This window comes from Malaclemys terrapin, chromosome 1, assembly GCF_027887155.1.
Source record: "Malaclemys terrapin pileata isolate rMalTer1 chromosome 1, rMalTer1.hap1, whole genome shotgun sequence".
NCBI classification, from domain to species: Eukaryota; Metazoa; Chordata; order Testudines; family Emydidae; genus Malaclemys; species Malaclemys terrapin.
The window spans coordinates 200,957,323-200,971,421 of NC_071505.1; the positions used below are offsets into that span (position 1 = coordinate 200,957,323).

General features: G+C 42.7%; 1 protein-coding gene across 4 annotated transcripts in view; it reads right to left on the bottom strand.

Annotated features, from left to right (window-relative positions):
• Positions 1 to 14,099, bottom strand: part of USP9X (ubiquitin specific peptidase 9 X-linked) — a 217,540-nt gene that overhangs the window by 90,484 nt on the left and 112,957 nt on the right. For all 4 annotated transcript variants that reach the window (XM_054005771.1, XM_054005769.1, XM_054005754.1 and 1 more), the window contains exons 18-23: positions 12,762 to 12,973; positions 5,493 to 5,733; positions 4,677 to 4,826; positions 4,442 to 4,562; positions 3,829 to 3,959; positions 3,250 to 3,528 (exon numbers count right to left, since the gene is read on the bottom strand). In XM_054005771.1, coding sequence (XP_053861746.1) covers positions 3,250 to 3,528; positions 3,829 to 3,959; positions 4,442 to 4,562; positions 4,677 to 4,826; positions 5,493 to 5,733; positions 12,762 to 12,973 — 1,134 coding nt within the window. The remainder of the gene's footprint in view (positions 1 to 3,249; positions 3,529 to 3,828; positions 3,960 to 4,441; positions 4,563 to 4,676; positions 4,827 to 5,492; positions 5,734 to 12,761; positions 12,974 to 14,099) is intronic.

The following is a 14,099-nucleotide window of genomic DNA, read 5'->3' on the forward strand; positions in this document are numbered from 1 at the left end:
AAGACTAAGATTGAAGACTAGGTCCTTTTCTGCAGAAAAGGACCTAGGGGTCACAGTGGACGAGAAGCTGGATATGAGTCAACAGTGTGCTCTTGTTGCCAAGAAGGCTAACGGCATTTTGGGCTGTATAAGTAGGGGCATTGCCAGCAGATCGAGGAACGTGTTCGTTCCCCTTTATTCGACATTGGTGAGGCCTCATCTGGAATACTGTGTCCAGTTTTGGGCCCCACACTACAAGAAGGATGTGGAAAAATTGCAAAGAGTCCAGCGGAGGGCAACAAAAATGATTAGGGGTTTGGAGCACATGACTTATGAGGAGAGGCTGAGGGAACTGGGATTGTTTAGTCTCCAGAAGAGAAGAATGAGGGGGGATTTGATAGCAGCCTTCAACTACCTGAAGGGGGGTTCCAAAGAGGATGGAGCTCGGCTGTTCTCAGTGGTGGCAGATGACAGAACAAGGAGCAATGGTCTCAAGTTGCAGTGGGGGAGGTCCAGGTTGGATATCAGGAAAAACTATTTCACTAGGAGGGTGGTGAAACACTGGAATGCGTTACCTAGGGAGGTGGTGGAGTCTCCTTCCTTGGAGGTTTTTAAGGCCCGGCTTGACAAAGCCCTGGCTGGGATGATTTAGCTGGGAATTGGTCCTGCTCTGAGCAGGGGGTTGGACTAGATGACCTCTTGAGGTCCCTTCCAACTCTAATATTCTATGATTCTAAGATAAGTTCAGAGAGGATACTGCCTGACACACATCTCTCTGCAAAGGCCATAAAGTTTAGGTATGTTCCTGAAAGGTTTTGTCCTGTAAATGTAAGAAAACAGGGCCCGAACTACATCAACTGTGTGACGTTTAGCTTCCCCTGTGGGGGAGTGAGGCTTGGAGAAAAACTGGGATATGAATAAACTGGTTCACACAAAATTCTTAAAAATAGGAATTTGGAAGGAATCCTGAGAGTAACTCTGTCTTAAAACATTATGCTCCTGCATTCATAGATTATAAGGTCAAAAGGAATCACTGTATTCTTCTAGCCTGAACTCCTGTATAACACAGGACATAGAACTGCCCCCAAATACTTCCTGTTTGAACTACAGCATATATTTATTTTAGAAAAACATCTAATCTGGATTCAAAAATTGTCAGTGGTAGAGAATCCACCACAACCCTTAGTAAGTTGATCCAATGGTTAATAACTGTCATTGTTAAAAATTGGCACCTTATTTCCAGTCTAAATTTGTTTAGTTTCAACTTCCAGCCAGTGGATCCTGTTATACCTTTGTCTGCTAGACTGAAAAACGCATCATCAAATACACCTCTACCCCAATGTAACGCTGTCCTTGGGAGCCAAAAAAAAAATCTTACAGCGTTATAGGTGAAACCGTGTTATACCGAACTTGCTTTGATCTGCCCCCCCGGGAGCGCTGCTTTACTGCGTTATATCTGAATTTGTGTTACATCGGGTCGCGTTATATAGGGGTAGAGGTATATTTGTTCTCCATTCTCATTGATCTTTTCTGAACACTCTCCAAATTAACATCCTTCTTGAATTGTGGACACCAGAACCAGATACAGCATTCCAGCAGTGGTGACACCAGTGACAAATTCAGATGTAATGATGCTGGCTCCAAATAAGATATGACCTCTGTTTGCAAAACCATATCAGGTAGAACAGGTAGCGTGACTGAAGGATGAGTTGATAGGTTCACCAGATCCAAGTACCAGAATTGTCTGGGCTAAGCTGTGGCTACCATGCTCAGAGTATGAACCTAGGTCTCAAAGCCCAAGCTTCAGTCCAAACTGTAACTTCAAAGCACTGTTTATACAGCTAATTTTAGAGCATCAGTGTCACCCCCACTGACTCAAGTCTGTTGACTTGGGCTGGGAGACACTCTCCTGCTCAGTCCAAAATGCTGTGTAGACATACCCTTACAGTCCACTCGTGTCTGTCTGAGAATTATCTGCTGTCTCAATTTGCCAGGGCATTTTGCAAGCCTGGAAGATGCAGAACCACTGGAAGATGATATGATTTGATGACAAATGCTCCACCCCAGACACAAATCGCTTTTTTGCGGAACAGAGAGGATTATGCTCCTCCCTATCTTGACATAATGCATGGTTGTGGTGTTGTCCATTATCACTTGGATAACAAGAGTAGAAACGCTGTGCATGAAGATGTATGGCTCTGAGCTTCAAGACATAATGTGAAGTTGAGCTTCCTGGGGTGACCCAATGCCCTTGGGTTTGAAAGTGACAAAGATGAGCTCCCCATCATGCAGCGCATCACCAATGTCTTAGTAGGCAGTGAAGCAGCAAAAGGTACTTCACACGTGAAGTGGGTGCCTCCACCAACCTAACGGGAGCACTGGAACGGACCTCCAGGATCACTGAGCCTAATCTCCTGCTACTGCAGGCAACACAATCATATAATCCCAGCCATAGAGACAAGGATCCTTGTTCCAGACATATCCCCATATATATATTTTAGTTATATTAACTACTATTAACCAGCTTAACAAGACATCAAAATGTGCAGTGTAAGCAGAGACTGGGGTTCAATCCTGATGTCAGGGTGGTAAGAAGGAACTGAGGGGTGGTAAGCCCACCGTGCCCTTTATGACCTCGGGTAGGGTGCCCAGATGTCCCGTTTTCAAAGAGAGTCCTGTTTTTGGGGACTTTTTCTTATATAGGCGCCTATTGCCCCCCCCACCCCCGTCCTGTTTTTTCATAGTTCCTATCTGGTTACCCTAGGTGCATGAAGGACATCAGGGTGCAGGCACAGCCCCATCGGGCACATCTTGCCAGAAGAATCTGATCTTGCATGCAAAGGATGCATATGCACCAAGAGTGGAATTCACGCGGAGAGTCATTTGAACTCATAAATACACATAATTGAAGGATCACAGCAGCAAATACCTACTGAGACAAGCTGGAACAGTATTGGAAGTGCTGTTCTTGCAAGAATTGTGTTACTTTCCAGAGTCAGAAAGGAACTGAACTTGCACCAATGGAGGTGCTAGGAATTGGTGAGGCAGAACCTTTTACTATCACAGACATTTAAAAATGAGTATTATGAGTTCCTTATGAATCATACAGTTGAAAAATACATCCAAGACAGAAAAATAAGTAAAAGTGGTGTTATTATAGGAAGGCAGCTTTGTAGATCTGAATGTAAATTACTGCATATTAGTATTTCTATAAAAGACATTGGGGGGGGGGAAGGGGGGGGGGAGTTAAAAAAAGTCAAAGTACTTTACCGGTGAGATTGGACTTGTGCCCTCTACAACTGGCTGACAAGCTTCTGCCACAGCTCGAACATGGCCAAAGCCAATTGCTGTTAGCAACAATTTGGCTATTTTTAGAGCATTAAGGTAGGCTCCCCTTCGAGTTTCCATATCTGCATTTGGCAGGAAATTATTTCTAGTCAACATGCTCAATACAAGAGGCAAACCTCCACTTTTTAAGAAGTTATATTGGAAGTCACTAGCATCTTCTCCCAGAGGTGCACTGGCAGGCATTAACAAGGCATAGACTACCTGCAAGAAGGAAATAAAACACGTTAGCAAACACACACAATACATTTTTTTGTGTGTGTTTGTTTAGAAAAAGTGTAAGCACGCAGAAGTACATTTTATACATGATATTTTTCCCAATGCACGCCTCCCACACTTTACTGCTTTGACAGACATTTTGAATCTTTTTAGTTTTACACCAGAATTTGATCCTGTTCTTCAACTCCACCATAGAAAATGTAACCTTAATGCCAAAAAGAATTTTAAACTATAAAAGTTTGGGTTTTTATTTTTAATTTATTTTTAAAGAAAAACATTACAAACCTCTGTTAGATATAGCACTTGTGAGGCAGAAGGGCCAAAGAAAAGAGAGTCAAGGGATGGACTAAGGCTGCTTTCACCAAGTTTTGCATGGTCTAAGCAAATAGCTCTTAGTTTCTCTACTGTAGTGTTATCTGCAATAAAAACACAACCTCTAAACATTACTGCCATAGTTACCTAAAAACACGTCACTGAAATCTACAATTAATAATTAATACCCATCAACTTGAGAAACTTCAAAGGACATCAGATAAGAAAAGATGCAGGAATTGTAACTGACATACAAATTCAGAGTCTTCAGAGGTACAGTGTTATATTTATTACCGACAGCACTTAAACTCCTCCTATACAGTAGTAAGTGTTGCAAAATAGTTTCAATTTTAACACTTTTCCCCATTTTCAAAGATAAACAGGCACTGACATCTAAAAAACGCTTTTTAAAATATTTAACTTTATATTATGGACAAGATATAGCAATACAGGAAATAAATGAATATACTCTCACGACTACCATACTCTAAATTAGTAGGAGGAAGGACTTCAGGAAGGATTCCATTTCCAGAAAACGGGTGAGACATAACCTCAAGATATAAAGAGATTAAAATTATATTCTGACCTGGTGGCATAAGTTTCATAAGGACACGTGCTCCATCTCTAAGAGGTGGCATATTTAGGCTGCTGCCTAAGTCTGCAACTTGCCAAAGAAACGAGATGTATCTAGGATGCAGTGACATGATCTAAAACAAAAATAAAAACTTGTCATGCTATTTCAGCAACTGAAACAATTTGTGCTAATATTTGTCTGTCATTTTTTAACTTCATAAGATATTTGGACCAATACATATACTTACCACTCCAGGCAAACAGCTTTCAACTTCTGGGTTTGGACCATCACTGTAGTGATTGCCATGGTTGCCCGGAGAACCAGTTGAAGAGTCAGAAGAACTATCAGGGCTTGAAGGCATATTAGAACTTATTTGTGTAAGCTTGGCTGTAATTAGCTAAAAAATAAATTTGTAGAAGATTAATATATTTTAATAAGTATTAGATATGAAAACTATCAACTTTAGAGCTTCTTATACTAAATGAGCTACTAATACAATATTTCACTAAGTTAGAATGGATCATTTCAATAAAGTATGCAGTAATAGTAGTTTGTCCCAGGATATCAGAGAGACAATATGTGTTGTGTCTTCTGTTGGTGAGAGAGACAAGCTTTCAAGCTTACACAGAACTATTCTTCAGGTCTTGTCACAGCTAAAAATACAACGTGGAACACATTGTTTAGCATAAGTAGCAACACATTTCAAGGGACCACTCAAGGTGAAGTGGCCCATTAATACCTCTCCAGTCATTGGTGTGCGAGAAGCTGGGGGGCTTTGGGGGAAACAGTGGGTTATAGATTGTTGTAATAATCCATAATTACATTATGGCTTACAAGAATAATTATAATTGTAATAAGTCTTAATTCTTGAGTACTTTTCCTAGATCTGAAGAAGAGCTCTGTGGAAGCTCAAAAACTTGTCTCTCAACAACAGAAGTTGGTCCAATTAAAGATATTACTTGACTCTCACATTTCTAATAATGATATTCCTGCTCTCATTTCCCCCCCAATAATTATAGAAGTGGAGTAATATTAACTAATTGACTAAAGTAATAGCACTCACCGTTTTATCTTTAAGATTTAATTGTCCAATTAACTTCCTATCATCTGCAGGATCTACCAGCTCACCACCAATAAACAGTTCTACTTTTGTATGTGCACTGTTGGCTTTAATACGATTCAGAATACAACGCCGTACAGAACCAATTGTGTCATTTGTGTGAGACCAAATATCCAAGTCTTCTACCTGCCGACCTTGGTTTGGAAAACGAACCACCAGTGTGATATGCTTACCACGAAAAGCTCTGCAAAACAAATGGAGAGCACATGCTAACTAAAGTCATTGTTGCGGGCATAAATCAAGTACAACAAAACTGGTTATTTTTCATGCAGTCATTTGTACTGCAACTATTACAGAATGATTTTCTGTAAGCCTGTTGGAATGTGCAAGCATACGACTATTTTGCGCATGCATTGTTGCATGTAAATTGAATATTTGTACAGCCACAAGTCAGAGTGAAAAGTGCACACCCATAAACTTACTGAACAATCAGTTCTACACTTGCGTTCTGAACACACAGAATATCAAGTAAACCTAAAGTAATTACATAGTTCAAATTTTGGTTCTCTCTTCACTATTTGCAATTCTCTGTTCAAATCTTGGAAATAAAATTTCAATCCTACTAGCTTATTCTATCAAGTTTAGCACTTATATTTTATTGTTTCTGCAGCATAAAAGTCAACATGAATTTGCCTTAATTCCTTGTTGTAATTACTAAATGCTATTAGTATATTAATTAACTTTTGCTCCCACTACTGTAGCAGCAGTTCAAACATATGGCAAGGTCATGAGGTTTTAAAATTTCTTGGCAGCAATGGTGAATAGAAAAAAAAAAGATTTAGTAAACTCAGAACATTCCCACTAGATAATTAAGAGGGATTTTCATACTAATTTTTAGGAACCTCTATTTATCCTTTACTTCTTTCTCAGAATTTCTTGCCTAATTTGTTAATTATTTAAGAAAATCTGGAATGGTTAGTAGTCAGTCGTCCATCCTACTTTGCTCTCCTTGAGATAATTATTTCAACAGCAACAGATTGAATTCACCAACACGAGGCTACTGAATATATGATAGAACTAGAAAAACTAGGATTTGAGAAAACCATTTACCCAAGCACAAATGTCTAAAATAATATCAAAGTAGACATGGAAAATGGCTAATCATAGAAGTGGGAAGGGACCTCCAGAGGTCTTCTAGTCCAGTCCCCTGCACTCAAGGCAGGACTAAGTATTATCTAGACCAGTGATCCCCAAACTTTTTCCATCAATCCCCAAGCCTTACCCATAAGGGAACCTGTCCGCACCCCCACCAGAAATCGTGGTCGGAAGCCATGGCTGACGCTGCAGTCAAGAGCCAGGACCAGAGCTGCAGTCAGGGCAGGGAGCGGGACTGCAGTTGGAAGCTGGGGAGTGTGATGCCCAGGGCCCCAGCGGAGCTGGGGCTTGGGCCAGAGCTGGGGGCAGAGTGGGAACGCTCCCGCGGCAGCGCTTTGAAGTGCAAGTGTGGTCGCGAGAGAGCTCTCCTGGTAATCCACCTCCACGAGGGGATTAGCTCCTGTTTACACTAGAGCTTTAAAGCGCTCAGACTTGCTGTGCTCAGGGGGGTGATTTTTCACACCCTTGAGCCAGCAGGTTAAAGTGTTATAAAAATTTAAGTGTAGACAAGCCCTTAGACTAGCACATAATGTCTAGTACATGAGTCTATGGAGCTCTAGATGGCTGCTCTGCATGTCGTGCATTGGGACCTCCTGCAGAGATGCTACCGTGCCAGCCTGCACTCTTGTGGAATGAGCCGTTATAGTGACAGAAGGTAGAATACGAGCTAGTCTGTAGCATTTGATAATCCAGCCATAAACACACTTAGCAATTCTTTAAGAGGATCCTGACCACAGGATCTCTCTGTTATCTCAACAAACCGTCTTGGAGACTTTCTGATGGACTTGTTTCTTTACAGATAAAAAGTAAGTGCACTCCTGATGTCGAGGGAGTGAAGTCTCTTCTCTTCAGGAGAAGTGTGGCATTTCACAAAAAGGACAGTTAAGTGAATACACTGGAAACGACCTTGGGGAGAAATTTAGAGTGAAGGCAAAGGGACACTTTGTCCCTGTGAAATATCATAATGGGAGGGGAAAGGTGTAGTGTGTGTGTGTGTGTGCGCGCGTGCCATGATGGCTCCCAGTTTGCTGACCTTCCTGGCCGAAGTCATGGCCACTAGAAATGCCACTTCCATAGACAGACAGGACATGGAACATGTCACTAAGGGTTCAAATGGAGGTCTAATTAGCTTTGACAGCACGAGGTTCAGACCCTTTAGCGATGTGGGTTTAGTGACTGTCAGAGAGGCATTAATGAAGCCCTTCATGAACCGTGTTGTAGCTGGTTGAGTAAAGACAGGCTGTCTATTGGGGGGGGGAGAAGCTACTAATGGCTGCTAGGTGGATCTGTAATGAGCTGATTGAGAGACCAGACTTTCTTATTTAAAAAAGACAAGAACTATCAGGACGAAGCTTAAAGGGACTGGGAGAGACTGATTGTGCTGCACCCAGGTTGACAAGTGTTTCCATTTAGCCAGGTAACAGGATCTGCTCTATTCTTTCCTAACTCTGGGTAAGTATAGCCTGGACCGCAGCCATATAAGAGTGATCTACCTCTGACACCCACCCAAACATGAGGCTGTGAGGTGGAGACAACCCTGGCTGGGGTATCTGACCCTTCCCTTGTCCTGCATCAGGAATTCTGGTAAGGGGTGCATCTTGATTGTAGACACTGACAAGCTCTGGGAACCAAAACTGTTTGGGCCAGTAGAGCAGTAGGAGAATGACATTGGCCCTGTCATAACGTATCTTTCTCAGCACTTGTGGAAACGGAGATGGGAGGAAAGGCATATCTGAAACCACTCGTCCATGACAGCAGAAGCACGTCACCTTGGGAATCATGACCTATGGCTCCTCTGGAATAATATAGGGGTAGTTTGTTTGTTACGCAGAAAGGTCCCATAGAGATGTGCCCCAAAGCATGAAGGTGTCCGCAGAACAGAGTCACAGACTTCCCACTTGTGGCCTGCTGGGAAATGCCTGGGGTAAAGTTGCCTGCTAAGGAGTTGTGGATACCAGTGAAATATGCTGCCTGGATGGTGGTGATGTGCCTGATGCACAAGCTCCAAAGCCTGACTACCTCCAGACAAAGTGAGAGAGATCTCACTTCTCCTTGTCTGTTTATGTAGACCATGGTGGTAATATTGTCCGACACTACTTGGATGTGGAAGGAGTGAATGAGCGGAAGGAAGGCCTTGCACACAAGGTGAACTGCCCGCTGCTCCAGGATGTTGATATGTAGTCTGGCCTCCTGCCTGGTCCACATGACTTGTGCAGTGTGGCCAGAAGGCTCCAAACCAGAAGGGACTACATCTGTTATAATAGTGGCACTAGGAGCGAGTGGAAACAGTCATCCTGGAGTTGATGCGGTCTTTCTTGGGAAAGTAGACTGAACTGAGCTAGGCTTGCAGGCAACATAGATGAAGCCTGGCAAAGGATGATACATAAGTACATACTGCGATATGACCTAGCAGCAATAGGCACATCCACACTGTAGTCCTTGTTCTGCAGGAAATCAAAGAAATTAGGTCGTGCATCATCTGAAACCTTTCTGCAGCGGGGAAGGCTCTTACGTAAACAGAGCCCAACACTGCCCTGATAAATTTGTCCTCGGGGGCGGGGGAATAAAATACACTTCTCTCTGTTCACGCAAACCCTCAGGGCTGTGAGGCTTTGAATGAGGTATTGAATAGCCAACCTGACCTCCTGTCAAGAGCGACCTACAAGGAACTAGCTGTTGAGAAATGGAAAAACTGTGCGGCCCTGACTTCTCATCTGGGCTACCACCACAGAGAACTCTTTTGTAAACTCTCTGGGTGCTGCTGCTACTCCAAAGATGAGGACCTGGAACTGGAAGCACACTTGGCCTGTGATAAACCATAGGACCTTCCTATGGGTGTGGGTGGGTGAAAATATGCATCCTTCCCATTGAGAGCCACAAACCACATTTCCTTCTTGAAGAGAGGGGATTATTGATGTCAACATGACCATCCTGAATTTCATGTTCTGAATGAAGATGGGGAGTTGCTAAAGATCCCGAATGGGTCTCCATCCTCAGTCTTTTTTTGGGACTAGAAAATAAAACCCACTTCCTTGATACGAAGGATCTATTCCCCCTCAGTGTAACAGGGACACCGCTTCCTGTTGAAGAATTGCCTCATGAGAGTGGTCCGTGAAGGGTAATGGGGAAGGGAAGGAGATCAACTCTATGGACTATCCCTGATGGATAATCGCCAAGACCCAACCATCAATCACAATTAACTCCCAGTTGTGGGCAAATAGAATGAGATGGCCTCAAAAGGTGACAGAAGGAGATGCAGGTGGCATCAGAGGTGGTGAGCGGGTCTTGATTAAAATGTCAAAAATAGGTCCTAAACACAGACTGGGAATGGGGTGGTCATGGTAATTGGCAATGCGAAATTGCAAGCCCACAGAGAAGACCTCTCTCTACAGGAAGTCTAATCTCTTGCAACCATTTTCTAATGGGGTGGTCCTTCAGTAATGAGACATGTTACAGGCTGCTATGGAATGTACTACCAGGAAATTGGGAGCAAGGTGGGAGAACAGGAATTCAGCTCCCTTTGCCGGAACAAAACAAGACTTCTGAGCCCTCTTTGGTCTGGCATACCCCAGTGTTTTATGCACCCACACCTATCTTGCCAATTCCAATAAGACCTTGTTAAATGGATGCAGAATGTCCAGCAGTTGGTGATGTGGGTCTTGGATTTCCTCCAGAGATATCTGGACAACACTAGCCATTCTTCAATGGAAGTGCTGGTACTGCCTGTGGTAGTTAGGTGGGGATGAGGAAGAAGAAGAAGAGACTGCCTCATCTGGGGAAGAAGAAGAGATTCCTGTCATCATCTGTGCTTCTGGTTCAAAATCTTCTTCCTCCTCATGCACCAACGGAACCGGTTGTTGGCGCAAAGGAGAGGAGTGGAAAGACTCCTGTGTGGGTCACAGACATCCATACAGAGATCCCATGATCCCCAACAGGGCCAGAAAGAGGAGCCAACAGTTTGAAGGGGGGCCCATAGCATGTGGAACCATTGGTCCCTAGGGAGGTCATGTTCATACAGGTAGCGATCATAAGTTCTGCATCGCCTGTCTGGGTTTGGTTCTCAGTGTGAAGGAGGGACCGGTTCATTAGATTTGTTCAAATCCAAAAACTGCTCCTGCTGTAATAACAGAGTCATCAGCACCAGGGCAAGCCTGCCTGATGGTTGTAAGTGGGATGGTTCCTGGGATGCCAAAGTAATATCGTCTTCTGGTGTGGTAACGTCCCTCAGGAGCACTGGTCCAGAGGACTGCAGGTAGTAGAGAAATATATCCTCCGCTGCTGGATAGGTCTCTGTGCACCCTGGCATATGGGGAGTTCTGATGGTTGACACCGATAGTATGGTGCATCCCTATTTCTAGTCCCCGTTGGGTGGGCATGTCGGTATCACAGAGTCTGGAGCTGCACTTGTGGACAGGATTGGTGGATAATGGCCATTGTGCCTCAGTGCTAGAATCACTGACAGAAAAAGCGGTTACTCACCTTCTCGTAACTGTTGTTCGAAATGTATTGTTCATGTCAATTCCAATCAGGTGTGTGTGCGCCATGTGCATGCCAGCTGGAAGATTTCCCCCTTAGCAACGTCCGTAGGGTCGGCCAGGGTGCCCCCTGGAGTTGCCCCTTCTCGCACCCAATATAGGGCCTGCCAACCCCCCACCCCCACAGTTCCTTCTTACCACCAGTGACAGCTAGCTGGAACAAACTGTTGCTCTTGCTTTGCAAGCGTGTTTAGGCAGTGTCCACTCTTCGTGTTTATAGCTTCTAGTTTTAGCTAGTTGATAGTCCCCAGGGTTCAAGCTCTGTTAGGACTGTGGAATGTTTATGTCTAAGAGTGACCCACACTCTTCCTGTCAGCAGTGCCTTGGGGACAGCCACCAGAAGGAGAAGTGCAGAATTTGCAATGGGTTCCGCCCTAGGACCTTCCAGGACCAAGGTCAAAGATCCTTCTTCCTACACACTTCAATGGGCTCGGGGAAGGAGTCTCTCTCTTATGGACAGTCTTTGACTCCCATGAAAATGCCCCTTATTCTCATGGGAAGCCCTCGTGGAAGACTCTTTGGGCGGAGACACCCACGGCTCTGCTCTTGCTCAGAAGGGTGGGCACTGCTTGTTTGGTGAGGTCAATGTATAGGGTGTGTGTCTTCCTGGCCCAGACAGGAGAGAGGCTTCATAGCCTTCTCCATTAAGTGTTTTCTCAGGTAAAGCTAACAACTTTTGCAAGTTCTTGGTGGAAATGAGCAACAAATACTGCCGAAATAAGGGTCTCATCCAGACAGCAGAGGTAGCACTGGTGTTCATCGCTGATGGAGAAGGGTCTAAGGCAGGAGATGCAGTTTTTGAAGCCCAGGAGTCTAGGCATAGTCCCCAGTCCAGGGAAACAAACTATACTAACTACACTAAGACTAACTGAACTAAGCTAAAGAACTATTGGCAATCTTATTTACAGGTTTTCTGAAAGGCTGAAACAAGAGGACACTGGATTCTGACTCAGACCACGTGACTGTAAGAAGCAAGTGAGAGCAACTCACACTGCTTCTCATACCCTCGTTTGGGAGCACGAGGAGATCTACTGTGCATATGCAGGCCAATGGACACTGCTTATTAAAATCTCTGGACTCAAGCATATGGCGGGCATGCGTATCATGTGTGGAATACACAAAGGGGCCAGCACTTATAACAAGAATACAATACAAAAATTGTTGAATACAATTGAATATTTTTGAAATAAAAGGAAATACAGTAAAAATATATACTTTAAGGACACTATATGTCAACTATAGGACCAAGTGCCAGAAATTCAAATTTAATTCTAGTTCTGTTAACCAATTAGCTCCTACCTATATGTGTACGCCTATCTACCTCACAAAGGAATTGTGAAAGTTAGTTATTTAGAATGCCTAATAAGTGCATTACATTAATTTAAAGGTGTTTTTGAAGGAAATTAAATGTTATTTGTTCAATAGCAGTTTGTAATATTCACTTAGGATAACTGCTAGAGGATTTATTTATTTTTAACACACTGGTAAAGGAAGTTAAATTAATTTTGAAAGTAAAACATTTTCTACTGCTAAGATCACTTGAATGAAGATGAATCATAGTAGTTCTGAGTTCTTCACAAACCTTGACATAGGTAGAATTGTTCTCTCTTCATGGTAATCACTGTCACATTCATTTATATACTCCCTTAAAACAGTCAATACTCGCACCATTCGTATTGCTTCTTGCCTTGCACAATTAATACTGTCTTTATCTCCATCCAAAACACACAGTGTATCATAGGAGGCCTTCAAACGATCAAAGCAGGATTGAATGAAGTCTTCATGGATCACTACCTAATGTAACATACAAGAGAAATTGGGACAATTACAAAATATTACATAGCCACCTTTCAGCTGCAGAATCAAACAAATGTACTATAAAATCTTAATTGAAAACCAAATCTTTACTCAAGACTATTCACAACTTTGGTTTTCTCCACACTAACATTACAATTGATAACTGAATCTAATATAGTATACTTTTTTTTTTTTTTTTTTGAAATATCAGTGCTAACTCTACAACCTGTGTGTGTAGTACAAACCTTGCCCCTCATCGCTGCAATGTAAGCAAAATGCAGCTCTGTGTAGAATACTAAATTGGACTACTCTCTCATTTAGTTGCTGCTCACCACAGACTATAATATGGAATATTTATATATCCATCTGTCAGGTAGTACCTATATCTTTAGACTGTATTTTGCAGACTGCTGGTTTTGAGGACTAAACAATGTATCCTTAACGGAATAACTAAAGGAAAGTGGAGTGTAGCAAGGGGTTGTGGGTTAAGAAGTACAACTAACATTAGATACAAGAAACTTGTTGGAGGTGATCCCAAAACGTTGAGGACGTTTGTGCCCTTCGGATTATGTTTTCAAATGTTTATACTTAAAACTACTGAATTCAAGAAAGATACAGAAGCTTTCCACTACTGCACTGTCCTCCCTGGCTCCATGGTTGCAATATGCATGAGCAAGCTGGTAATAACACTGCCCACTAGTACTATCTTGATAACAAAGGATATTTCAGAAACCCCAATAGTTTATCCTTTCCCTGATCTTTCTAGAAACTTGCAAGTCTCTCTCACTTTCTAATGAAACATACTAATAGGCAAGTTGGAATCGTGAGAGAAAGGATTTGATTCTCCAGAGTTTGGTTCAGATTGCTCGTTTCTGAGAGCTTTGCAATGCTTTCTTATGTAAGAAAGGAAATGAATTTAAGGGTTGTATTAGCCACCGTTGGCATGACCTAGCCCCAGCCAGCAAACACACTGGACAAAATATCACATACCTCAAATCCCAGCAGAATGCAAAACTAAGCATTTGGCATGAGCCATTGTTTTGCTAATGGTAATACAACAGACAAATAACAAGTGCATTAAACTTTGATGATTTCTCAAAAGCCAGCAATTTTAATCTTTAAA